This window comes from Crocuta crocuta, unplaced genomic scaffold, assembly GCF_008692635.1.
Source record: "Crocuta crocuta isolate KB4526 unplaced genomic scaffold, BGI_CrCroc_1.0 scaffold267, whole genome shotgun sequence".
Classification (NCBI taxonomy): Eukaryota; Metazoa; Chordata; class Mammalia; order Carnivora; family Hyaenidae; genus Crocuta; species Crocuta crocuta.
In genome coordinates this window covers 3,519,960-3,546,267 of record NW_027531899.1, presented here as the reverse complement: position 1 = coordinate 3,546,267, position 26,308 = coordinate 3,519,960, and the positions used below count along the sequence as shown (strand labels likewise).

Sequence of the window (26,308 nt, the reverse complement as noted above, 5' to 3'; positions counted from 1 at the left end):
TATGTTCACAGAAGCATTATTTATTATAATCCTAAGCTGTAGACAATGAAAAAGTCCACCAGCAGTAGTTGGATAAATTGTGATTTAATCATGTGATGGAATTCTATATAGAATGGAAATAAATGAACTTCCGCCACATGCACTAATAATAAGTTTTAGAGACCTAATGAGGAATGAAACAAGCCATATACAGAATACATGATGTATAATCCAATTTATATAAAGGCTCATAATATGCAAAACCCAATTTATAATGTTAGAAGTCAGAACTCTGGTAAAATTTGAGGAAGTAACAACTAATTTTTACTTCATATTTGCAATGAAAAATACAGTTCACACTTCCTTTCTTTTAAAACACTTCTGCTCACAGTATGGTCCATGGACCACTGCCAGAACTGTTTATTATGGGGTCACAAGAATATGTGTACTAAAATCGAAAATAAGCTATTTTAAATGTTTGTAGCAACTCGGCAGAGGAAGTTTATGCTTGCTGAATCTAATAATAAAAAATGTAGGGTTGTATTTTCAATAACTTTTGTCATTAGTCATTCTTTTTGTGTTTTATAGGCTCACAAACAATATGTGAGTATAGTACCTTAAATAAATATGTTGTATAGTAAGTTAAAGTGTTATATACCATTATGCTTGCAAGCAGCATCATGTATAGAGCTTACTATTTAACTTTCAACCAAAAAAGTCGTATCCTCTACTGAATTCCCATGGTTTCTACCTTGTGAGTTTTCTGATGTACAATGAGGTTTGACTTACAACTGAAGAACTTCCCACATTCTTTACATTGATATGGTTTCTCTCCTGTGTGAGTTTTCTGGTGGCGAATGAGGTTCGATTTCCTACTAAAGGCTTTCCCACACTGAGGACATCCATTGGATTTCTCTCCTGTATGTATCCTCTGATGAACAGTGAGGATTGCCTTCTGGCGGAAGGACTTCCCACATTCATTACAAATATAGGGTTTTTCTCCTGTATGAATTCTTTGATGGAGAGTGAGGGTTGTCTTTTGGCAGAAGGACTTCCCACATTCATTGCAAATATAGGGTTTCTCTCCTGTGTGAGTTCTCTGATGTACAGTGAGGGTTGTCTTCTGGATAAATGCCTTCCCACATTCATTACATTGATATGGTTTCTCTCCTGTGTGAGTTCTCTGATGATCAATGAGGTAGGATTTCTTTCTAAAAGCACTTCCACACTGAGTACATTCATAGGCTTTCTCCCCTGTATGTGTTTTGTGATGTCTAGTGAGAGTTGCCTTCTGGCGGAAGGACTTCCCACAATCCATACAGATGTAGGGTTTCCCCTCTATATGTGTTTTCTCATGAAGAGTGAGGGCTGTCTTTTGGCGGAAGGCTTTTCCACATTGATTGCAAACATAAGGCTTCTCACCTGTGTGAATTCGTTGATGTTCAATGAGATATGACTTCCTTCTAAAGCTGTTCCCACAATAAGGACACTGAAAGGGTTTCTCTTCTGTTTGGGATCTCTGATGCATGATAAAAATGGACTTCCTGCAGAGGAACTTCCCATATTTGCTGTATGTGTGGGGTTTCTTCTCAATAAAAGTTTGTGAATGGACACTGAGATTTGACTTTTCAATTAAGGCTATTCCATCTTTATTATATTCAAGGGGTTTTTCTCCTCTATGAGCCCTAGTATGTGAAAATAACATTCCTTTCATAAGGAAGGATTTTTCACATTCATTATGATCTAATGATTGCTCTGGAGTTTGATCCTTCCGGTGTTGAATAAGCTCTTGTTTACCACTCACATTCCTTTCTGTTTGTTTATAGAGATTCACTGTAGTATGAATTTTCTCATTCTTAGTATTGAGGAATGATTTCTCCCATCCATTACTCTCACCAAACTTCTCTCTTCCGGGGCTTATATTTCTACTGACTAATTCTGAAATATTTTTTAAAACCTTTCCATCAGGCTTATATTCACATAGTGCTGTTTTTGAAATAATACGGTTCTTGCCTATAGTAAGAGTTTTCCCAAAAATATTACTTCTCTCCTTAATTAGTCTTTTGTGGTTGATGAATATGACTGATCTAGAATGCCTGTCTTGGTATTCTTTGAACTTCACTAAAACATCTTCAGCTTTCCCATCTTCTTCTAGAAAAGAATACAATAATACTGTAAGTCTTCACATAAATATTATGGATTGAAAGTATATACAAACAACCTATTGAGTGACTGTCTGCCTCACTATTGCAGTCTACAGAAAGGCCAAAATAAATTCCTCTTGGTAGGGAAAATTCATATGACAATAACTAAATCCTGCTACACTATTAAAATGTGGAAAAATTAGCATAATGAAAGAACACTCATGGGGCACTTAGGTAGCTAAGTCAGTTAAGCATCAAACTCTTGATTTTGGCTCGGGTGGTGATCTCACAGTTGTAAGTTGTCCACACTGGCAGTGGAGAGCCTGCTTGGGATTCTTTCTCTCTGTCCCTCCCCTGGCCTCCATACACACTCCCTTTCCTCAAAATAAACTTAAAAATAAAAAAAGAACACTCATATTTTTGGCATATTATAAATACAATACCCACATTGAGCAGGTATAATAAACACAAGGATAAATAAACAGAAGACAAAGATTGATGAAAATGAGATTGTTATCAGAATGGGCAGATTCAGAAATAATGGGGGCGCCTGGGTGGCTCAGTCAGTTAAGGATCTGACTTTGGCTCAGGTCATGATCTCAGGTTCATGGGTTCGAGCCCCGCACTGGGCTCTGTGCTAATAGTTAGCTCAGAGCCTGAAGCCTGTTTCAGATTCTGTGTCTCCCTCTCTCTCTGACCCTCCCCTGATCATGCTGTCTCTCTCTCTAAGAAAAAAAAAAAAATAGAAGATTCAGAAATAATGGTGTGAGCTTATTAAGGGTACTAACCAGTAATCAAAGAAAATGTTCAGTTAGAGATGAAAGCCTAAATATTTATTACCTCATGTCTAAATAAGTGTTATAAAATACTTCCATTAGTTTCTTCCTCTCGCATTTAACCATCCATGGCAAATGACTTTTCTTTTTCTTTTCTTTTTAAAAAAAATTTTTTTTTAAATATTTTATTTCTAGGAGAGAGAGAGACAGCGTGAGCAGGGGAGGGTCAGAGAGAGAGGGAGTGACAGACTCCGAAACAGGCTCCAGGCTCTGAGCTGGCAGTCAGCACAGAGCCCGACGCGGGGCTCGAACCCACGAACCGCAACATCATGACCTAAGCGCAAATTGGACGCTTAACCAAAAGAAGGCGCCCTTCTTTTTCTTTTCTTTTTTTTTTTTTACATTTATTTATTTTTGAGAGACCGAGAGAGACAGAGCGCAAGTGGGGAAGGAGCACAGAGAGAATTAGACACAGAATCTGAAGTAGGCTCCAGGCTCTGAGCTGTCAGCATAGAGCCTGATGTGGGGCTCGAACTCACAAACCATGAGATCATGACCTGAGCCAAAGTCAGACATTTAACTGACTGAGCCACCCAGCTGCCCTGCAAATGACTTTTCTCAAGCACTCATTTCCTAGTGTTGAGAGGAACACTGTTTTATAGCCTAGGCCCTAACTCTCCACACAACTTATTTTCTCTTGAAAGGGAAGACTTTGGGAAACATATTTCCATTAGGAATTGTAAAATAAACCAGAGGACAAAGCATACTTGAATGTGAATATAATCACTGATGTATTCTAACTACTACTACCAGAGCATTTATTCTTCCAGAGATGGTCAATAATTAAATTCTCCTGACCATCAATTCTAACTTTTCCTCCTTTCATTTGCTGAATTACTTTTTCAGTTTTTAGGAAGGATGGGTTCAAGTTTTCCTCCCAATGCGGTAACATACCTTAACTCCACTATTCCCTAAGGGGGTTATGAATGACTGGATTCTTCAACTGTATGCTTATAATGCTGACTTACTCTATCAATTTTCTTATAAACTTTTGTCTATATCTTATTATTGTTACCTTACTGCCACCCATGCCTAGTAGGGTAATTTTAAATATGGATTCATCTTACCCATGACTGGTGTCTTATTTACAATAACCCTTAACTGGTAACTGCCCAAGTATCAATCAAAAGGTAAATGGTAGGGGCGCCTGGGTGGCTTAGTCGGTTAGGCGTCCGACTTTTGCTTAGGTCATGATCTCGCAGTTTGTGGGTTCGAGCCCCGCGTTGGGCTCTGTGCTGACCACCAGCTCGGAGCCTGGAGCCTGTTTTAGTCTGTGACTCCCTCTCTCTCTGACCCTCCCCTGCTCATGCTGTCTCTCTCTCTCTCTCCCAGAAATAAATAAAACATAAAAGGTAAATAGTAATATTGTGTCTTGTATGTATAAAATGGAATACTACTTAGCAATAAAAAGGAAAAACACCTAGTGATACACAATGACAAAAGAGATGAATCTCAAACATTTTTCAGAGTGAAAGCTTTATGCAAAAGAGCATATACTATACAATGCAATTTATGTGCAAATATAGAACACACTAAGACTAATCTGTATTAGTAATTGGAGTTACATCATCTTCCTGAGAACCTCAACCACCTTCAGGAACATGCTACTATCCAATTTATCCAAAAACTTTCATATATAATTACTATCCTTTAATGTCTAATTTGTCTGAAATTAGATTATAATTAGTCTGGACCAAACATTTAAAGAAATCTTTTGGGGCGCCTGGGTGGCTCAATTGGTTAAGCGTCCGACTTTGGCTCAGGTCATGATCTTAGAGTTCATGGGTTGGAGCCCTGCGTTAGGCTCTGTGCTGACAGCCAGCTCAGAGCCTGGAGCCTGTTTCGGATTCTGTATCTCCCTCTCTCTCTGACTCTCCCCTGCTCACGGTCTCTCTCTCTCCCTCTCTCTCAGAAATAAAACATTAAAAAAGTTTTTTAAAGAAATTTCTCAATAACCTGCTATTTTAATATGAATATTATGTGTAAAATACTCCATTTGATAATATTGCCTTGCCATCCAAAATTTATGCTCTTGGAAGTCAATATTTTATTGATTATTTTCTGAGTATACATTAACACATGATTATCTGAGATAAAGGGATGTGATCTTGGCATGTATATATATATTTTTTTAATGTTTTATTTATTTTTGAGAGAGAGATAGAGACAGCATGAGCAGGGGAGGGTCAGAGAGAGAGAGGGAGACACAGAATCTGAAGACTGGCTCCAGGCTCTGAGCTAGCTGTCAGCACAGAGCCCGATGCGGGGCTTGAACCCACTAACCGTGAGATCATGACCTGAGCTGAAGTTGGACGCTTAACCAACTGAGCCACCCAGGCGACCCCCTGGCATGTATATTAAAGTAATTTATCATTAAATGATTTCTGAATGGATGAGAAAGATGTTTTCCTTGCATGGTATCAAAGATAGTTGGGTAACTACTGAATATCTAGCCTCTGTTACAAGCTACAGTAAGGAAAAGTAAATGAGAGAAACTTATTTGAGGGAGTTGTTAATCATATGGGGAAAGAAGTTTGATCATACCAGAGGATGTGTCTGTTTATAGTTTACATACATAAGTAGAATAGGAATACAGCAAAAAAGGAATTGACATGGTCTGGAGTAGTCAAGGAACATCTCATAGAGGAAGTGAAACTTGATCTTTTAGCTGAATGATATGTAGTATTATATAGTAAAGAATATAGCCTTGCCCAATGAGATATCTGACATTTGCCTTTGGCTTCTGGCAGGTAATCTCTAAGCCCTTGGGATATGTATTTGTTTGCCTGAGAATCTTTGGCCAGCCAGAAAGTAACAATGTAATTTAGGGTGAGATAATTTGAGCCACACCAACATTGTGATTTGGGGCGGGGCTTTTAGATCACACAGTATTAGCTGGACTTCTTAAGGGGCTGAAAACTGAGATGGGCTACATGTATAGTTAATCATGACTATGTGATGGAGCCCCAGTATAAACTCTGGACCATGGGCTCAGGTAAAGCTTCCCTGGTTGGCAATATTCTGTATGTATTGTCACACCAGCAAGGTAACGCTGTCTGTGACTCCACAGAGGTCTACCAGAAGCTTCATATTTGGTATTTTCCTGGACTCTGCCCTTTATGTTTGGCTGATTCTAATCTGTATTTTTTTCATCTGTGATAAACCATAACTGTGGGTACTACAGCTTTTAGTAAGATCTGTGAGTCTTTATAGCATATTGTTTATATTAGCAGTATCTTGGGGACCCCCAATCTTACAGTTGGTGTCAGAAGTGAGGGTGGTCTTGTGCGTACTACTGTACCCTCTAACTTTGTAGTTGGATAACTTTGCAAGTGTCTATATGGGTATATAGCAGCTGTCATATAATGAAGAGTCCAGTTGTGAGGAATGAAATCAATTATATGGAGTACATCTGGGAGACTAGAACAAAGAGAGATGAGCAAGAGTTCTCAGTCACAGAGAGAAATAAATTTGGAATGATCAGATGGGATATTCCTCTATCAGCTCTTGAAAAAGAAGGGATTTAAATTTCATGTAATAAGTGATATCTTTTTGGCATATTGACAATATAAACTGAAAGAACTGGGTAAAAATAATGGCAAATCCAAATAGTAATTAAAGCAGTTACTGAAGTAATATGTTCTCACTTTGGAAGAGGTCAGTAGCAAATGAGGATATGAGAGATATAAAGATATTTCACAAAGTGAAATAACACAAATTGTGGAGAGATCAAGTATAGCAGAGATGATGGAATCAACCTGATACTACTAGAGGCTAACTATGGGGAAAAAAGGATATAGAAATAAATAAGGATAAGGTAAACATACGGGCTATTATTTATGATATGTCAATAACCAAAAGGATGAGATAACTGATTGCTGTATTGAAAATATACACTGGAGTTCAGGTGGGAGAAGTGGGCTGAAAATTTGTATTTGAAAGTATTTTATTCACATAAAACAAGAAAGTCACAACTTGAAAATGGATCAGATTATTATAGCTGACAGGACTTTTACAAAGGGAAGAACTGAGGATTAAGAAAGATCCTTTAAGGATACCAACTAGAGACCACTGAAATAAAATCCATTTCTTTAACAAATATTTATTTTCCCAGGCAATAAGGGGTAAGAAAAGCAATGAAGATGTGAAAAACACTTGGGAAATATGTTAAGAATGAGTTAGTGTTTTTCAACCAAATCAAGGTGGGTAGGTATCAGGAATCTGAGTACTGTGATATGGAATACAGAGACTTATTGGAATGAAATTTATTGAAAAGAAGTGATACTAAATTATCACCTAGGTCCAAGGCATATTGATTTTGAATTTGATGGCAGGTGTCATGGTGAGAATAGGATGTGAACCTAAGAACAAGAAACAGTTAAGACATTGCACAGGGGCAAAAAAGGAAAGAATATGAAAACTAAGAGGAAGATAAATATTGACAATGATTTCTCTTTTTATTTTGTGGATAGATTTAAGAATGCCTATAAATAGGAGACTAAACAAAAGGAAAAGGACTGAAATGTTAAAGACATGAAAAACAAGAAGAAAGGCCTAAACCATCAGTTCCCAAAGTGTGAAATGGATCTTAGTACATGAGAGCCTTATGCAGGAGGGTATGGGGAGGTAGTTCACAAAATCAAAACTATTTTTGTTAATAATAACAACCTTGTCTTTTAAAGGTGGGTTTCTCATTTGTACTTAATGGAATTTTAATTTATGAAGGTGGCTGAGTGATGAAATAGGCTAATCCCATTAAAAGGAGATTTACACCACATTTTCTGAGAGGACGGGACACACCATGCCCTGTAGGGCCACATGAACGAGCAGCAAGCTTAGTCAGGACACAGAAAGGAGAGAGGTGAATGCCTATGACAGAGCCTTTTTTGGGACTTGCTTGCAAGGGAAAGGCAAGGCAGGGCAGGAGAAATAGTTTAGGATTGGCTTTTTAGAGTTAGTGTTGGAGGCTATAGGTCTGTAGTTGTATGGTACCTAGCCCTGGGTGATTCAGGGCACAGGAAATGTTGGCTTGGTGTGTGAGAGTTATATAAACCGGGTGGTTGAAGGTATGGACTTGGGATTGGTTGGTTTTTATATGAAATGTAGGCTCACCAACAGGTGGTTTACTGTCTCTATGAATCAGCCAGCTCTAGGAGGGACAATCTCTCCCCAGTCAGCAAGGCCCTCTGAAATTGTTAAAATATCATAAAGCATAGAAGATAAAAATGATTGATACAGTGAGTAAAATGCAGGCACATCAATATAACACTGGCAACAATCTATAATAGTAACTATATTTCTAATTCATAGGAAAAAAGTTTCATGTAAGGCTGTTCTTGATACAGCAGGAAAATAAATCATTAATTTTATTAGATCTCCACCCTTGAGTATACATATTTTCAATATTCTGTGCGACGATTCAAGAAGTATACATAAGGCACTTCTGTTGCATATCAAATTATATTTTGTAAGGAAAAGTGCTGGTGTAATTATTTGATCTGAGAACTGAAAACAGGGGCCCATCCCTGCCATCCCACCATATCCAAAAAAAGAATGTTCCTGTGAAATCTTTCATAGGCTGAGATGGCATAAAGTGAAGAAGCAATTACCATTAATTTATACGGGAAAACTTTTAAGTGTTTCCAGATCCAAAAAATAACCTTTCTTTGGCTTTTCTGACACATCTTGCTAATGGCTGTGCAAAACAAATTGAGATAAAGCACAGATGCACATAGACACAGTTCAAAGCTATGATAGCTTGATGCTGTGATGCTAAGTGCAATTCCTGGGAAGGAGTTTGGCAGTGCCTCTATAGCTAGCTCACTGCAAAACAAGCACTGAAAGCTGTTTTGATTTTCACCTCTTTTTGTAAAGGCAAAAATCCTCTTTGGATTTCTTTTGGTTAGTGAAAACAGGTACTAATGGATGTCTTTAGTAAAAACAAAGTGGCATAACACAAACTTTCAAAAAGCAGAGGATATCTTTGTGGAACAGCATTTTTATGGGAGTACAACTGACTATTATTCAGATATGGATACATGGTAGACATTTTCTTGAACAATGTGAACCTGTCAATTCAAGGAAAAACATCTGCCAATATTTGTTACCAATGATAAAATCTAACCTTTCAAGTAAAGGCTGTTATGTTGGAAAGCTTGTATTTGCTACTGTGAGCTTGTAAGCTTCCCAACAGACTTTTCTGATGACATTGGTGATGATATTAGCACATGTGGGCTTTCAGTTTTTTTCAATTAATATTGCATATAAGAATATGTCAAATTTTGGAAAATATTCTATGTCACTGAACTATTACTTTCCAAATGACTAATACATAATATAAAAAAATGCATGGGTAAAATATACATTTAAATAGACCACTGGATTTTATGTAACAGTCTAAAAAGTTTCATTATTATAGTTTCAGATTCTATATTGCAACTAGCTATTTAGGAACTTCCACTTGTTACATTTGGGTGTAGTATAAATGAAGAATATCTATGACAATCAAAGAAGGCTTTTTAAATATTTTCTTTCAAACTACATATAATGCATGAAGGAAGGTTTTCTTCATTCTTCCCAAATAAAACAACAATTTGGAACAAATGGAATGCAGAATCAGATGTGAAAATCAGCTGTTTATTAAGCAAGATATTAAATAAATTTTAATTATGTAACAACTCCACTTCTGTCAGTATCTTTTTTGGAAAATAGTTATTTTTTGTAAAAATATGATTTTATATCAACATGCAATAAGTTTATTATTTTTATATTGTATTAAAATGAATTAATAAATGGATGGTGAAAAATATTTAATTTTCTAATAGGGCACATACACATATGCACAAAATTCTTTTAATTCTTAATAATTTAAAAATATTAACAAGTCCCAAGACTAAAAAGTTTGAGAAACTGCTCAACTAGACATCCAGATTCTGGTAACGGCAAAGAAGTTTATACCAAAACAACCTTCCAGCTCATATGATAAATTATGGGCCGGCTATAAAAGACCAATTTGTTTTTGAAAGCACCTCTAAGGAGTGATCAAAAAGAGACAGAAACTTAAGTGAATATAACATTTGAAAAGAAAGAAACCACATTGCATACGATCTACATTTATCCAGGTTTTCCACTGTGGGTCCTGGTAGTTTGCAGCACACAGGGGATAGATTTCTGGGAGAAAGCAGGAGTCATCCTGTGCAGAAAAATCTGAGATCAAGTTTAGGGTTACTAGAGTGGCTGTAAATTGAGGACAAAATCTGAGAATGGAGGAGTCATTCTGAGAATGGAGAAGTCATAGAAGGAGAGCCCTAAAGATAGTAGAAACACCTCCTCAAAACCTTGGTTAACTGCATCTTCAGGACAAGACTGCAAGAAGCACAAAGGGAGAAGAAAGCTGGAGTACTGAAAGAACTGATTACTTATTTCAGCAGTTGTTATAGCTTCAGAAAAACAGGGGTTTTTTAAAATGTTTTTTTTTTTTTTAATTTATTTTGAGAGACAAAGCAGGAGCAGGGAAGGAACAGAGAGAGGAGAGCTGAATCTGCAGCAGGCTCCAGGCTCTGAGCCCAACGCAGGGCTCAAACCCAAGAACCGTGAGATGGTGACCTGAGCTGAAGTCGGATGCTCACCCGAATGAGTCACCCAGGCACCTCTGGAAAAACAGTTTTTAATTCTGGTCCTGTGTCAAGTCTGAGGAACCTGGTGAGAGGAACCTTTGGTTTTTATACTAAAACCCCAGAATGACCATCTATAAGACCAAAGGCTGCATCCCAGGACTAAAAGAAACACCACAAAGCTAATGGCAAAACTGAAACTGAAGTAGAAATCATCTAAAAAACTTAAAAGCAATCTTAAAAAGGAATCAACATGAGCCACCAGTAACTTGACTGCCTTCGAAGTGAAATCTCAACAATCTTCAGAGAAAGAAAAAGAATCCAGCATCTTTACAACATATTATCTATAAGGTTTTCCTGAGAAGAAACAGGAAAATGTGATGAATAGAGAAGATAAAAACCAGTTAATAGAATCAGACTGATACATGTCCCCTATGTTGAAATTACAAGATAAGGAATTTAAAATAACTATGATAAATATGTTTACAAAATTTCTAAGAAAAGATAGAAATATGGGTGAAGAGATGGAGAGGTCAGGAGAGATAAGGATATGCAAATTTTAAAAATCTCTTAACTTAAATACAAAATTCATTGGATGGGTTTAACAGCATAGAACATAGAGAATGAAGAATCAGCAAAGTAGAAGTCTGGTTAACAGAAATTACCTGAATCATAAAATTGTTTTAACTCTTTAAAAAACTCTACAGAAGATAGGTTAAAATTATTTAAAAATATAATCAAGAACAGAGCAGAAGAATAATTATTATAGAAATACTGGCCAAAATTTCTTCAAATTTGCTCTAAAACAAGAACTCTGTGAATGTGCTAAATTCACTTATTAGTTCTAATAGTTCTTTTTAGATTCCTCAGGATTTATTATATACACAAGCATGTCATATACAAATGAAGATATCCCCCCCCCTTTTTTTAACTGTTCTCTAATTGGTAGCCTTTTAGCTTCTTTTTCTTGCCTTTCTTGTACTAACTTGATCTAGTACAATGTTTAATAGAAGCAGTGATAGTGGGCATCTTTTCTGGTTTTGACCTTAGAAGAAAAGCATTCAGGCTTTCTACACTGCGTGTGAAATTGGCTATAAGATTTTCAAAGACAATCATTATTAAGTTGAAAAAATTCCCTTTGATTGCTAATCTGGTCTAAGGTTTTTATAACAGTAACTGAATATAATTATTTCCCCATGTCTATTGATGCTTCTTAAATTTTTTTTCTAGTTACGTTAAGTGGCAGCTTAGATCCTTGGTTTTAGACCCCTTTTCACTTTTACATGGTGAATTACATAGATTGATTTTTTTTAAAAAAGTTTTTAATGTTTTCTTTATTTCTAGGAGAGAGAGAGAGAGAGAGAGAGAGAGAGAGAGAGAGAGACAGCGGGAGCAGGGGAGGATCAGAGAGAGAGGGAGTCACAGACTCTGAAACAGGCTCCAGGCTCTGAGCTGGCAGTCAGCACAGAGCCCGACGCGGGGCTCGAACCCATGAACTGCAAGATCATGACCTAAGCAAAAGTCGGATGCTTAACCGACTAAGCCACCCAGGCGCCCCTTACATAGATTGATTTTTGAATACCAAATCACCTTTGCTTTCCTGGGATAAGCTCTTTTTGGGTTTTATCCTTTTAAAATATTGCTAGATTCTGTTTTATAATGTTTTATTATAGATTTTTTTCTAGCTTCATGAAGGATGTTGGTGTTTAGTTTTTTATTTTTATAGTGCCTTTGGTTGTTGATAATGCTGGCCTTATAAAATGAGTTGGGAAGTGTTCTCTCCTACTCTATTTATTGACATAAGATTGTTCGTATATTCCCTAATTGTCCTTTTAATGTCTGTAGGATCTGTAGTGATGCAGCCTCTGTAATTTTTTGTTTGTTTATTTTTGAGAGAGAGAGAGAGAGTCAGAGCATGAGCAGGGGAGGGGCAAAGAGAAACAGAGACACAGAATCCAAAGCAAGTTCCAGGCTCTGAGCTGTCAACACAGAGCCCAACGCAGGGCTTGAACTTATGAACTATGAGATCATGACCTGAGCAGAAGTTGGATGTTTAACCAACTGAGCCACCCAGGCACTCCACAGCCTCTGTAATTTTTAATATTAGTGACTTGTGTCTTCTATTTTTTATTAGTACATATAGCTATGGTTTATTTTATCAATTATTTTAATGAATTAGCTTTTGGCTTCACTCATTTTCTCTATTGTACCTCTATTATGTATTTCACTGATTTTTGCTTTAGTATTTATTTTTTCCATTTTACTAGCTTTTTTTTAAGTTTATTTAAGTAATCTCTGCACCTAACATGGGGCTTGAACTAGTAACCCAGAGATCAAGAGTTACAAGCTCTTCTGAATGAGCCAGCCAGGCGCCCCTTCTTTTACTAACTTTTGAGTTTAATTTCTTTTCCTAGCTACTTAGGGTGACAGATCCTGGATATAAATGCATTAAAAAATAATTAAAAAAAAAAAAAGGGGGCCACCTGGGTGGCTCAGTTGGTTGAATGCCTGACTCTTAATCTCGGCTCAGGTCATGACCTCACCGTTTGTGAGTTCCAGCCCCACATTGGGCTCTCTGCTGTGGGCATGCAGCCCGCTTGAGATCCTCTGTCTCCCCCTCTCTCTCTGTCCCTCACTTGTTCTCTCTCTCTCTCAAAAATAAATAAACATTAAAAAAGTATAAAAAATGTTAAGGAGGGCACTTGTGGGGATGAGCACTGGGTGTTATGTGGAAACTAATTTGACAATAAACTATTTGTAAAAAAAATAAATTAAAAAGTATAAAAAATATTAATGCTACTTTATTTTTTTTTAATGTTTTATTTATTTATTTCTAGGAGAGAGAGAGACAGCATGAGCAGGGGAGGGTCAGAGAGAGAGGGAGTGACAGACTCTGAAACAGGCTCCAGGCTCTGAGCTGGCAGTCCGCACAGAGCCCGACGCGGGGCTGGAACCCACGAACCGCGAGATCATGACCTGAGCGAAAGTCGGACGCTCAACCGACTAAGCCACCCGGGCGCCCCTGTTAATGCTACTTTAGATACATCCCACAAATTTTGATATTTTGCTTGAATTATCATTCAGTTCAAAATATTTTCCAATTTACTTTAGGATTTCTTCTCTGAATCATAGGGTATTTGGAAATGTAGTGATTAATTTTCTAATATTTGGGAAATTTAGAGATATGGTGTTTTTTAAATGAAGTATAGTTGACACACAACGTTATATTAATGAATTATAGTTGACCCTTGAACAATGTGAGGTTGGTGCACCAACCCTCTCACACAGTTGAAAATCCATAAATAACATCTGACCCCAAAAACTTAACTGCCAACAGCCTACTCCTGACCTGAAGCCTAATAACATAAAGTCAGCACATATTTTATATGTCATATGTATTATGTACTGTATTCTTACAATAAAGTAAGCTAGAGAAAAGAAAATGTTGTTAAGAAAATCATAAGGAAAATATATTTAAAGTACAGAACTGTATTTATTTTAAAAATCCATGTATAAGTGGACCTGCTTAATTCAAACCTGTGTTTTTCAACACTCATATGTAATTTTGTTGTGGTGAGAATCCATATTATGATGTCAGTTCTTTTCAATTTGTTGATACTTGTTTTATAATCCAGCATATAGGGTCTATCTAGGTGACTGTTCCATGTAAAATATTCTATAAAGATGAACTAGAGGGGCACCTAGGTGGCTCAGTTGGTTAAGCATCTGACTTCAGTTCAGGTTATGATCTCACTGTCTGTGAGCCCCAGGTTGGGCTCTGTAGCTCAGAGCCTGGAGCTGCTTAAGATACTATGTTTCCCTCTCTCTCTCTGCTCCTCTCCTGCTCTGTCTCTCTCTCAAAAATAAACATAAAAATAAAATAAAAATGAGGCACCTGGGTGACTCAGTCGGTTAGGTGTCCAACTTTGGCTCAGGTAATGATCTCATGGTTTGTGAGTTTGAACCCTGTGTCCAGCTCTGTGCTGACACCTCAGAGCCTGGAGCCTGCTTTGGATTCATTGTCTCCCTCTCTCTCTGCCTCTCCCCCACTAATGCTCTGTCTCTCTCTGTCTCAAAAATAAATAAAACATTAAAAAAAGATGAACTAGATACAAATGACTGATAGTGTTTTCAAGCATTCCATATCTTTATTTTCTTTGTTCTCTCAATTACTGAGGAAGGGGTGTTTATATCTCAAGCTGTAATTATAATGCTCTTTTCAGTTCTGTCAGTTTTGTTTCATGTATTTCATGCATTCTCAATGGGGGTTTCTCCCAAGGGAGCAAAATTATTCTGGAGAAGTGAAAAAAAGTTTTTCAGATGTTATAATCATTTGTGGCCCTCCAAACAGGCACAGAACATAGAGTATTAAAATTTAATGGGGGCAATTAGAAAAAAAGTCTAAAAAGACTCTTTAGGGAGTGATAATGATCAGAAGCTGAGAAACACTAATGTATTTTGAAGCTCTGTTAGGATTGTTATGACTTCTGATGAAGTGTTTCTCTTTATCACCATAATATTCTGTGTTCTGAAATCTACTTGGATGTATAGCCACTCCCATTTTGTTATGCTTAGTGTTTGCATGTGTAACAGAGTCTCATTCCATATTTGAAGTCTTAACTGCTGACAACTTCCTAGACCCACCCCTCTTTTTTCTCCTCTCGCCCCACACCTGGGCAAGCCAATAGGAGAGCTTGCATGTTCTTTCTGTTGGTGCTGGCAGGAAGTTTAAACTATGCAATCACTAACCCACATGTAGAACCCTTACCTGACCTACCCCCCAACCACAATAAACACAAAAGCCAGACGCTCCCCCTTGCACTCTCAAGCCATTTTAGGACCAGTCTGGGAATCTTCCTTGTTCTCCCCAAAACACCTCATTAAATTTTGTCAGATTTCAATCTTGACATGAAGTCAAATTTTAGGTGAGTGGGGTAGGGTGTTGATCTCATCCTCATATGGGGCAACCACAGACAACATGATATATATTTTTTCTTTTTATGTTTCACCTTCCTGTGTCTTTTAATTTTTAAACTACATATCACATAATTAGGTCTTCCTTTTCACTTCAGATATTAAATAGTCATTTTTAGGTATTTCATTTGGTTATTTCTACTTTTGCTATCTTGCCTTGTTATATTCATTTCCACTTTACATCTTTGATGATATTGATGCTAAAATGGCCGTTTAGCATCCCTATATGCAAATTCCAACACCTCTACCCTTTTAAGGTCTGATTTTATTGACCTAGTTTTGTTTTGTTTTGTTTTCTACAGACTGATTTTTCCCCCTCTTGTCTATGGGTTCTATTTTCCTACTTCTTCATAGGTTTAATAATGTTTGGTTATTTGATATTTCATATGTTTAATAATATTTCATTAGACATTAGGTATTATCAATTTAATGTTGTTGAGTTTGAGATATGGTTATATTTTCATGAAGAGTATTGTTCTTTAAATGGCATTCTGTGGCAGCCATAGAGTTGCACCACTAGGATCTCCCTTCAGAAAAGAACTTGCCATTGATGTGCAAGAAGTGTAGTTACCTGACAGCCTGCAGTTGTTAGCATCTTCAGGATGCTCTTCAGGTGATGAATTAAACCACAGTTTCCCCAGGAAGTGCCCATCCAAAGACTGTATACTGGGGGGGCACTAGAGGCTGGCTATTTCTCTCCACTGGGGACTCCTCAGATGGACAGTCTTTGGGGGTGCCTGGGTGGNAAAAATTAAAAAAAAAAAATAAGACGGACAGTCTTTGGTTCAGTCCAGCTAGGTTGGCTGAGACTTTGTCAAGTCTGCACAATGGTCTGAGGCTCTCCCTGTCCAACCCTGTTAGCCTCTCCACCTTTTCTTCCATAGGTACCAGATCTATAACATGATCTAATGGTTTTCTATATTTAATCTTACTTTCTCCTCCTTTATCTTCCATAGATGTACTTCTAGGAAATCTATTACATTCCTAACTCTATCTCAGCATCTCCATCCTAGAGGACCCAAGAGACACATATCAATTATTTTTGGATTGGTTTAATTCTTTTGATACTTTGGTTTAAGCCTTTTTATGGCAAATCTTACAATTGTCTTTTATGGAAAATCTTAACCTATGCCTAATCTAACCCCATTTCTTAGGTGTGGCCTTTCTATGCCTATGCCTAATCTAACCCCTATGCCTAATCTAACCCCATTTGTTAGGTGTGGTGTCTATCTAATGTCCTATGTATCAACAAGTTCTCTCCATTATGACTAGAGGGAAATAAAATGATTCTTGGTGCAGAAGGCTATGGCAATTGTTCATCTTACAACACCATGGTATTTCCCTTATAATACGTCTTTGTTTAGTCTCCCAGGGTTTCACCTATACACCTGCAGACTTATATTCAGCCAAAGACTCAAAAAGAACCTTTTCCAGATTTGGGAAACTCTTTTTCTGCATAGCTCACTTCTTTTGGGCAGTATGTCCTGGAAATTTTAGCAACCTCAATCTCCTTGAATGTCAATGTCAGTCCCCTCAAGTCAGTAAAATTGTCAGGTTCTTTTTGGATTCCTCTCTCTGTACTGCAGCCTGGAAGTTGCCTTCAGATGAAAGCCTGGAATGAGGTAGGGCTCATCTCATTTGTTTTTCTTCTCTCAGGAATTCAGGCCTGTGCTGCCTGTTGTTCAATATCTGAAAATAGTTTTGTCCAGTTTTCTTGTTGTTTCCTGTAGTAGTGTAATTCCAGACTCTGTTACTTGCTCAGGGCTGGAAGCAGAAGTCTTGAATTATAAAAATGCAGGCCCAAATGGCTTAATAATGATTTTTATGAAACATTTAAGGAAGCACTAAGACCAACATAACAAAAACTCTATAGGAAAATAGATGAAGAAGGAACACCCTGTTTGTTTGATATTTCTGACACAATTCTGATTTTTTTCAAGGACATTACAAGAAAACTACAGACCACTATCCTTGGTAAAATCATGCATAAAAACTTACTAAAAAAGTAACAAACCAATTTTAGTAATCTAGAAGAAGGATAATACATTTTGTCCAAACGTGGTTCATCCCAAGAATCCAAATTTAATTTTGTTTAAAATTTAAATTATTTAATGTAACACACATAGTAACAGATTAAAGGAGAAACATCATATGATCATCTTAACAGATCCAGAAAAAGCATGTTAAAGTTAACATTCATAATTAAACTCATCAAAAACTAGGAAAAGAACTTCCAGAATTTAATAAAGAACACTTATGAAAAGCCTACAGTTAATATTAGGATGAAGAATGAAATAATAAATGTCTTCCTTCTAAATTTAGTGAACTGATAAGAAGCTCATTCTCACCACTTCTGTTCAACATTGTACTGTAGATCTTAGTCAGTACAACAGAGTAAGAAAAAGAAATGAAAACCACAAAGTATACAAATGTAGAAGTAAGTATCTTTTTTCTAGAAGACATATTTTGTATGTAAAAAACGAAAGGAATATACTAAAACAAAGAACAATAACAACAATAAAACTTAAGTAATAAGTAGAATACAATACAATAAGTATGCAAAATCAATATATAAAGATCAATTAGAGATGCATATATTAACAACATGGAAAAAGAAATTTCAAATATCCTACTATTTACAATGGCATTAAAATATTAAAAGATTAGATATAATGAAACATGTATAAGACATCTATACTAAAAATAATAAAACACTGCTTACAAGAAAAGAAACTAACTAAAATAGAAAAATATAATATAGACGTGGACTGGAAGACTCAATATTGCTAAGATGTTAGTTCTCACCAATAAAAATTCCATTACCTTTGTTTTAAAGAATCAAGAAATTGATTCTAAAATGTATTTGAAAAAGAAAATGACCTAGAATAGCCAAAAGAATTCTTTTAAAAGAATAGTTAGAAGACTTACTATGGCTTCAAGACTTATTAGAAAGTTTCAACAATCAAAGACCAGGTAGAATTGGCAGCAAGACTTTAAAAGATAGCAAAGGAAAGAACAGTCTAAAAATAGGCAGACACAAATACTATCAATTTTTGATAAGATCACCAGAGCAATTTAATTCAATGTAGCACCTGATGGGAGAAACTGTTATCTATATGAAAGAAAACAGACCCTCAATCCTTACCTCACAACATAAACCAAACTTAACATGAGATAGGCCATAGAATTAATAAAAATAGCAAAACATTCATAACATTTTTAGAAGGAAAGACAGAAACTATCATCACAACTTAGTCGATCTCAAATATTTGAGAGGTCAACAAAGTAAGTATAAAAGAAAATAATGATACACTGGGTTTCATCAGAGTGAAAAGTGTGTGCTTATTAAAAGAAGAGACCTGAGGAAATATTCACCATACATATATCAAACAAAAGACTTCTATCCAGAATATGTAAAAAATTCCTACTACTCAAGGAAAAAATATACTACCCCATAAAAATGGGTAAAACATCTGAATAGGTACTTCTGAAGAAGATATAAAAAACATTTGAAAAAGTTCTCAACATCATTGGCCATAAGAGATATCTAAATTAAAACAGCAAAGATATACCACTATACCCTTCAGTCTGACCAAAATAAAAATACTGATAACATCAAATGCAGAAGAGAATGTTGGACAATCAAAATTCTCATACATTTTTGGTAGAAGCTTAAAATGGTACAGTTAACTTTCAAAAACTGGCAGTTTCTAAAAAAGTAAAATATACACTTGCCTAATGAATGAGTGATACCACCTGCTACATGTTTACTGAGGAAAAATAAAAACATATCCACAAAAAGATGTTTACAAGAATGTTCACAGTAGCTTTATTCATAACAGTCCCAAACTGGAACATTTCAAATATCTATGAACAGGAGACATATAAACAAACTGGTATATTCATACAACTGAATACTATTCTGCAATTAAAATAAACTACTTATTTATGCAAAAACATCTATGTATCTCTCACACATTAAGCTGAGTTAAAGAAAGTAGATATGAAAAAGGTCTAGGGTAGACAAAACTATGCTGGTAGAAATCATAAGTGTGACTGCCCTAGTGGGAGGGGGTGACTTGGAAGAGACCTGAAGAAACTTAATGGGTTAATGGAAATGTACTTTATATTGCGTGTGACATACATAGGTTTATGTTTCTGTAAGAACTCAAAGGAATTCACAGTTAAGATCTCCATGTACATTATACATACAAAGCATGGAGTAGATTCTTGGTAAGGAAATAGCAGTCTCTAAAAACATAAGGCAAACAAGGAAAGAACTTACAGGAGGAGTGATATTCAAAACCAGAATTTAGATTTTAGACACACTGAAGTCAGTCATGTATAGGCATGTCAAAGATCTCAGGCCTTTAAAAACAGATCCCCAATAAGATGGCTACTATTAAAAAACCCCCAAAGACCCAAACAGAAAATAACAGGTATTGGTGAGGATGTGGAGAAACTGGAGCCCTTGTGCACTGTTATTGGGAATGTAAAATGGTGTAGCCACTATGGAAATCAGTATGGCAGTTCCTTAAAACATTAAACAGAATTACTGTATATTCTAGCAATTCTACTTTTGTTTAAAATGCTTTTTTAATGTTTTTTAAAAAATACTTTTTAAAGATGTTTTGTTTAAAATCATTTTTTATAACTAAAAAAGCTGAAAGCAAAGGTTCAAATAGATATTTGTACACTCATGTTCATAGCGTAGCAGCATTGTTTACAGTTGCCAAAAGGTAGAAGTAACTCAAGTGTCCATTGGATAAACAAAAAAATAATATATACAATGGAATATTTCAGCCTTAAAAAGAAAGGAGATTCTGATATACTACAACATGGGTAGAACTTGAGGACATTACGTTAAATGAAAAAAGCTAACCACAAAAAGGACAAATACCACATGTGTGACTCCACTTATATGAGGTACCTATAAGTAGTTAAGTTCATAGAAACAGAAGTAGAAAGGTGGTTGCCAGCAGCTAGGGTGAGAAGGTAATGGGGAATTATTGTTTAATGAGTACCAAGTTTCAGTTCTACAAGATGAAAAGAGTTCTGGAGATGGATGGTGGAGATAGTTGCACAATGTCAACGTATTTAGTGCCACTGAACTATAGCTTAAAAATGTTTAAGATAATAAGTTTTAAATCATGTGTATTTTGCCACAGTTAAAAAAAAATCCTTAAAAACATTCAAAGGTGTTAACTACCTGAGCCCACTGGATTTTATCTGTACAGACTCACCAAGGTAGCTCTGACTTGGAAAAATTCTCTCTGTTGTCCATAGTTCTTCTCCTTGTTCCAACTTGCGGATCATATCGGGCTTAGTCATGTGAAACCCTGAGAATAAAAAGTGAGCTTGGTCTAAGCTGCTTGGGCTTCAAAATCATTGAAGGAAAATAAACATATAGCTCTAAGGTGACAGACAAGGCACACATTAACATCTTAGCAAAGTTAATACCTTGTACTAGACAAGTCAGGACATAATCACGCTATCTGTTAACGAAAAGGGATTTATCGCCTCTGATCTCTGAAATTCAAAGCTCCATATGTTTCAATAATTCTTGAAAGGACACGTATGTCATTGAAAGATTCAAAGAATTTTGCTTACCAACAGAGATGAGATGGCAATAGTTTTCCAACATGACATCCCTGTAGAGGGTCTTCTGAGCAGGATCCAGCTGCTGCCACTCCTCCTGGGTGAAGTCTACAGTCACATCCTTGAATGACACTGATCCCTGCAAGGGCAGACTCTAGTTCATCCTAAAGTGATTGGAACTAGTGAGAACTAGATATTGGAGACCATGTTCAGTGGTCAGACTGATTTTCTTATTTGTATTGTAGAAAATTCTCTCTGATAATACAGTCTATATTTACTTACTATCTCATGGTAAAATATATATAAGATCATACTATTTGCCTTGAATGCGACTGGTTGCTTGGTGGACCAAAATGAATAAAGCCCTGGCCTTGCTCATGAGAAGTTAAGCGAGAGGCATACATACAAATACATACACCAAACAGATATTACAGATGTGATGACAGAAATATATATAAGGGAAAGTGCTACAAAGTGAAGAAAAATTCCATTTTGTATACCAAGGCTTCACTGAGGACATCAAAATTTTGTACTCATAATGAATTTGTTTTGTACAGGGCACCAGCTTTTAAAATTCATGGGGAGAGGAAAACCAATTAGTAAGTTGAAACAGCAAAAGGTACAACATGTTAAGAGTCTTTGACGTCTAAGAAGAAAAAGATATATGGAGTTAGGCAGTGGGCATGTTTATGGAATAATACTGGATTTTTTTCTGGGGCACGTGGCTGGCTAAGTCAGAGGAGTGTGTGACTCTTGGTCTCAGGGTCATGAGTTCAAGCCCTACTTTGGGTTTAGAAAGTACTTAAATAAAAATAAAGTAACTGTAAAAAATACTGAGGGCTGGGGCACCTGGGTGGCTTAGTCGGTTAAGCGTCTGACTTTCGCTTAGGTCATGATCTCGCGGTTCGTGGGTTTGAGCCCCGCGTCGGGCTCTGTGCTGACTGCCAGCTCAGAGCCTGGAGCCTGTTTCAGTCTGTGACTCCCTCTCTCTCTGACCCTCCCCTGCTCACGTTGTCTCTCTCTCTCTCCTAGAAATAAATAAAAAACACTAAAAAAAATAAAAATAAAAATAAAAAATACTGAGGGCTGATGGTGGGGGAGGGGGTTAGGGAGGTGATGGGCATGGAGGAGGGCACTTGTTGGGATGAGCACTGGTGTTATATGGAAACCAACTTGACAATAAACTATGAAAGAAAAAAACAGTGGATTTCCCCCTACAGACTAGGGGTCTTAAAAATGTACTGAGCACATTCCTAACATATTTATATTTATTTATAAATCATCAGTCAGCATTAATTGTAATCCACATCTACTCTTGAATGTAATTGGTTGGTATTTTCCTCCCTTTAATTATACTGTCTTATACACTCCTTGTAATCCATACCCCACTTTGCTTGGTCTGCTGCTTTTGGAGTATGAAGAAACGTTAACCAGCACATATGTTATCCAATAAAATTTGTACTTCAGAGGCATTACTCTTGAAGACTGAGAAGGCTTGAGGTGTGTTAGGTGGGAAGGCAATTAAGTAACCATTTTAGAGATTTCCTAGATTAAGGTGGTACTAGTTGTCTATCGAGGGGAAAACTGTTTAGTACATAAGGGGTTGCAACAAAATTGGTCATAAATTGGTTGTAGAGTGGAAAAAAGAGGCATAGCTCTCATTACATGCATAGGCAAGTGGTGAGGTGCTGAGCCTAGGAAATGGAAAACAGAAGAGAGAATAAGCTAGACCAGAGGAGGTAATGAGGTAGGCCTTGGAAATGTACTTGAAGTATCTATGGGACATTTGGGTGGTCATAACTTTTGGAGATTGGATATATGGTTCTGACACTCTGGATAGAGGTCTAGGATGAAGAGAGGTTTTGAGAGTCACTAAAATTAGATCAGTGTAACCTTTATGTGGATCTGTGCACAGGGAAAAAGAGTAAAGAGTAGAGAACGGGTTAACATCTGGGGAAAACCAATATTTTGAAGATGGGTAGATGAAGAGGAATTTTCTGAAAGACCTAAAAACAGGAAAAAGTACCGCCTTTGATTCAAAGTAGAATATTACTTTTTTTTACGTTTTTTTATTTTTTTGAGAGGGAAAGCGTATGCATACGTGAGTGTGAGCTGGGCAGGGGCTGGTAAATATGAAGAGACAGAATCCCAAGCCGGCTCTGTGCCTGGGGCTTAATCTCACAAACCAAACCATAACCAAACCTGAGCTGAAACTAAAAGTCACAGAGTTAACTGACTGAGCTATTTAGGTGTCCCTCAAAGTAGAATATTTCAAGAATGGACTAGCATATGCATTTCATTCTCCTCCACTCCCATATCAAAAATTAGAAGAAACTAAAAAGATAAAATCATTGAAATACTGGAAAGGTTTTCATTGGCAGGCCACAGTTTGTAGGAACTGTATAAAATAGGAGGATTAGAGAGGGGAGAATGCGAAAATCTCAGGTTTTAAAAAAATGTTTATTTATTATTTATTTTGAGAGAGACAGAGCATGAGAGCGAGGGCAGGGGGAGGGGCAGAGGGAGAGGAAAGAGAATATCCCAAGCAGGCTCTATGCAACATGGGGCTTGATCTCATGATCTCATGAGCCCAAATCAAGAGTCAGACGCTTAACCGACGGAGCTACCCATGTGCACCCAAAATCTCAGTTTTCTGTACAAGCTTATAAGCAAATCTCTATCTTAGAAATCTCACAAAACATCTTACCACAAACTAATAATGTCATTTACCAACTCTCCCTCCCCTTGTATCATTGCAAAACCTAGGTCAGTAGTGATGATCAAGATTTTTCCATGTCTGCTCTTTGATCCCTCATCACTTAGATTTCAAATCATGTCTAGATAAGATAGATTCATTAAAGTAATATTTCCCTTTTAAATCAAAAGAATACATCTGTTCAAGCAGTACTTTTGTGAGAAGACTAAGAAAGGAGATGATTAATGATATATTAAGTTAATATGTAAACACTGGCTACAACTAGAAGGTACATGTGGGGAAGGCTTACATTTATATGGTTGGAATAAGAAAAACTGGGAACAGTGCTGCAACTAGGTAGGATGAGTGAGGAACACAGGGTGCAAAATTTAGGGATGCACAGGCCCTGAGAATACTCCTTACATTTTGCACCTCGGCCACTTGCTTGCCCTACTGGAGACCAGTTTCACCAAAGCAAATGCCAACATCCAGGAAATTTAAGGCTCAGGAAACAATGTTCATATAACCTGAAAACAACTTATTTCATAAAGAGAGGAAACATCATCTCACCTGAGGCATGGCTTTGAGATTTGCAAGAGATGAACCTTCTCTTTTGAGCCCTTCTTATGGAAAAGGGAAGAGTCCTGAGAAGGCAGAGATGGGAGGATACAAAGAGCCATGTGAAACCATATTTGACTTAGACCTCCCAGAAAATTCAGTTAAATCTGTATCACTTTTCACTGGTTCAGCTCACTCTCATGTATCCACGATGGAGATTAGTAGGGAAAAGGACAAATCTTGCTCCCTCACCACCAGAAACCTAGTGTCTTCGTGAGTTAGAAAGGATATACGTGATCTGTTGTAGTTGGAGAGGGGGAACATTGTGCTTTTCCCTTTGCAGCTCTACCTTCCACTTCCCATGGAAGACAGCTTTATCATCTATTTCCAAATAGTTCTTCATGGACTTTCTACAAATTTACACTGTTACTATTAGCACATGAAAATACCCCCCCACACCCTGATGAATGCAATTAACATTTTTAATGCAATACAATTGCAAATGCAATACATTTTTAATCTCTCCCTATCAGATATATATTGTAGTTGTAGTTTACACATTTATTATGAGAGAATAAGCTCCTTTTACTTCTTTTCTGTGATAGCATCTTCTTATATAGTATGTCTATTTTTTGTGTGTGTTTTTATTTCCTACTTGGTTGATATTATCATTTTTTATTTAGAAAATTGGCTATTTTAAATTGCAAATAACTTTCTTAGTTGTTTATATGACTATTAAAGTGTTTTTACCTTGTGAAGATTTTTTTTCTTGTATGTTTTCTTGTTTAGCAATATTACACATTGTATAATCCATATTTTTTCAATGGATGTAAAATGCCATCTCTATCATATATTACATATCCCTATATGCTTTAGAATATCTGAATATTAATTTCCTCTACTTAATCTTTACTGATTCACCAGTATCATACTACTTAATAAGCAGAATTACTGAAAATTCACTTATTTATTACTTACTGATAGCTAATTTAAGTATTAACTATTGAACAACACTTTTTAGTAGTACAAGTATGGAACTAGGAAAGACATTAATCTTTCCACTCCTCGGTAGTCTTCCTAGGGAGAGGATGATACCATGCTGAATGAAGTCCGGAGTACTGACTGCTACAGTGAATATTTTAATTAGCAGACTATTTTAACCACTATGAGACTGGCCTTGTCGTTAAAAGTATACCAAATACTTTTTCGTATCTTGGAATGCCTGAAGAAGCTGCTGACCCTACCACTGATTTCATCCAGAAGCTGGAAACCTCCCTCATATACCAGTGTTGAAGTGTTAGTTATGGGCAAAAATTGTTTTATTCCTGCTTGCTATTCACGGAACACTATTAATTTCAACACATTGGTTTTGGTTTGTATACTGTTTCCCTGTAATGAATTTTGCCACCTGGGAAATGAAATCTTACCTCTTCCTCTCCAATACGTATAGCTCTATTTGCTAAATTGCTACTGAGTTACAATTTTGGAGGCAGGTTTAATGACCACTATTCAGATAATCAAATCCTAAAAACCCAACTAGACAGTGGTCATGAAAAGTTTCTCAATCACAAAAACATCACATATAATAACAGTAGGTTGCAAACACATGCATAGTTACGTTCAATCAAACTTACTTCAGAAAACCACCATCTCACAGTACCCATCTGTCATTTACAACCTCAGACAGCACATTACATAATTCCAGGCAAAGTCACAAAATCACTTTCGCCTCTCCATAGTCACCTACAGCCTCAAACACGCTCACACCTAGTCTAAAATTAGACGCGTAAGTAAAAAATCCCAGGCGGCAACAGGACTCCGTGCACTTTTCACACACAATCGGTCGCAGCATCTCAAGAGTAGCAGGTACCCCAACGCAGCAGGTTGAGCACAGGCGGCCGCCTCAATTCG

At 36.7% G+C, this 26,308-nt stretch overlaps 1 protein-coding gene across 3 annotated transcripts in view; it reads right to left on the bottom strand.

The window, feature by feature from the left end:
* Positions 1 to 26,308, bottom strand: part of ZNF382 (zinc finger protein 382) — a 26,622-nt gene continuing 314 nt past the window's right edge. For 2 of the 3 annotated variants that reach the window (XM_077773743.1, XM_077773744.1), the window contains exons 2-5: positions 24,410 to 24,483; positions 21,157 to 21,283; positions 20,790 to 20,885; positions 1 to 2,130 (exon numbers count right to left, since the gene is read on the bottom strand). In XM_077773743.1, coding sequence (XP_077629869.1) covers positions 707 to 2,130; positions 20,790 to 20,885; positions 21,157 to 21,283; positions 24,410 to 24,418 — 1,656 coding nt within the window. In that variant the 5' untranslated portion in view covers positions 24,419 to 24,483 and the 3' untranslated portion in view covers positions 1 to 706. Of the gene's footprint in view, positions 2,131 to 20,789; positions 20,886 to 21,156; positions 21,309 to 24,409; positions 24,484 to 26,308 lie in introns of all 3 variants that reach the window. The other variant, XM_077773745.1, reaches the window with a different exon arrangement.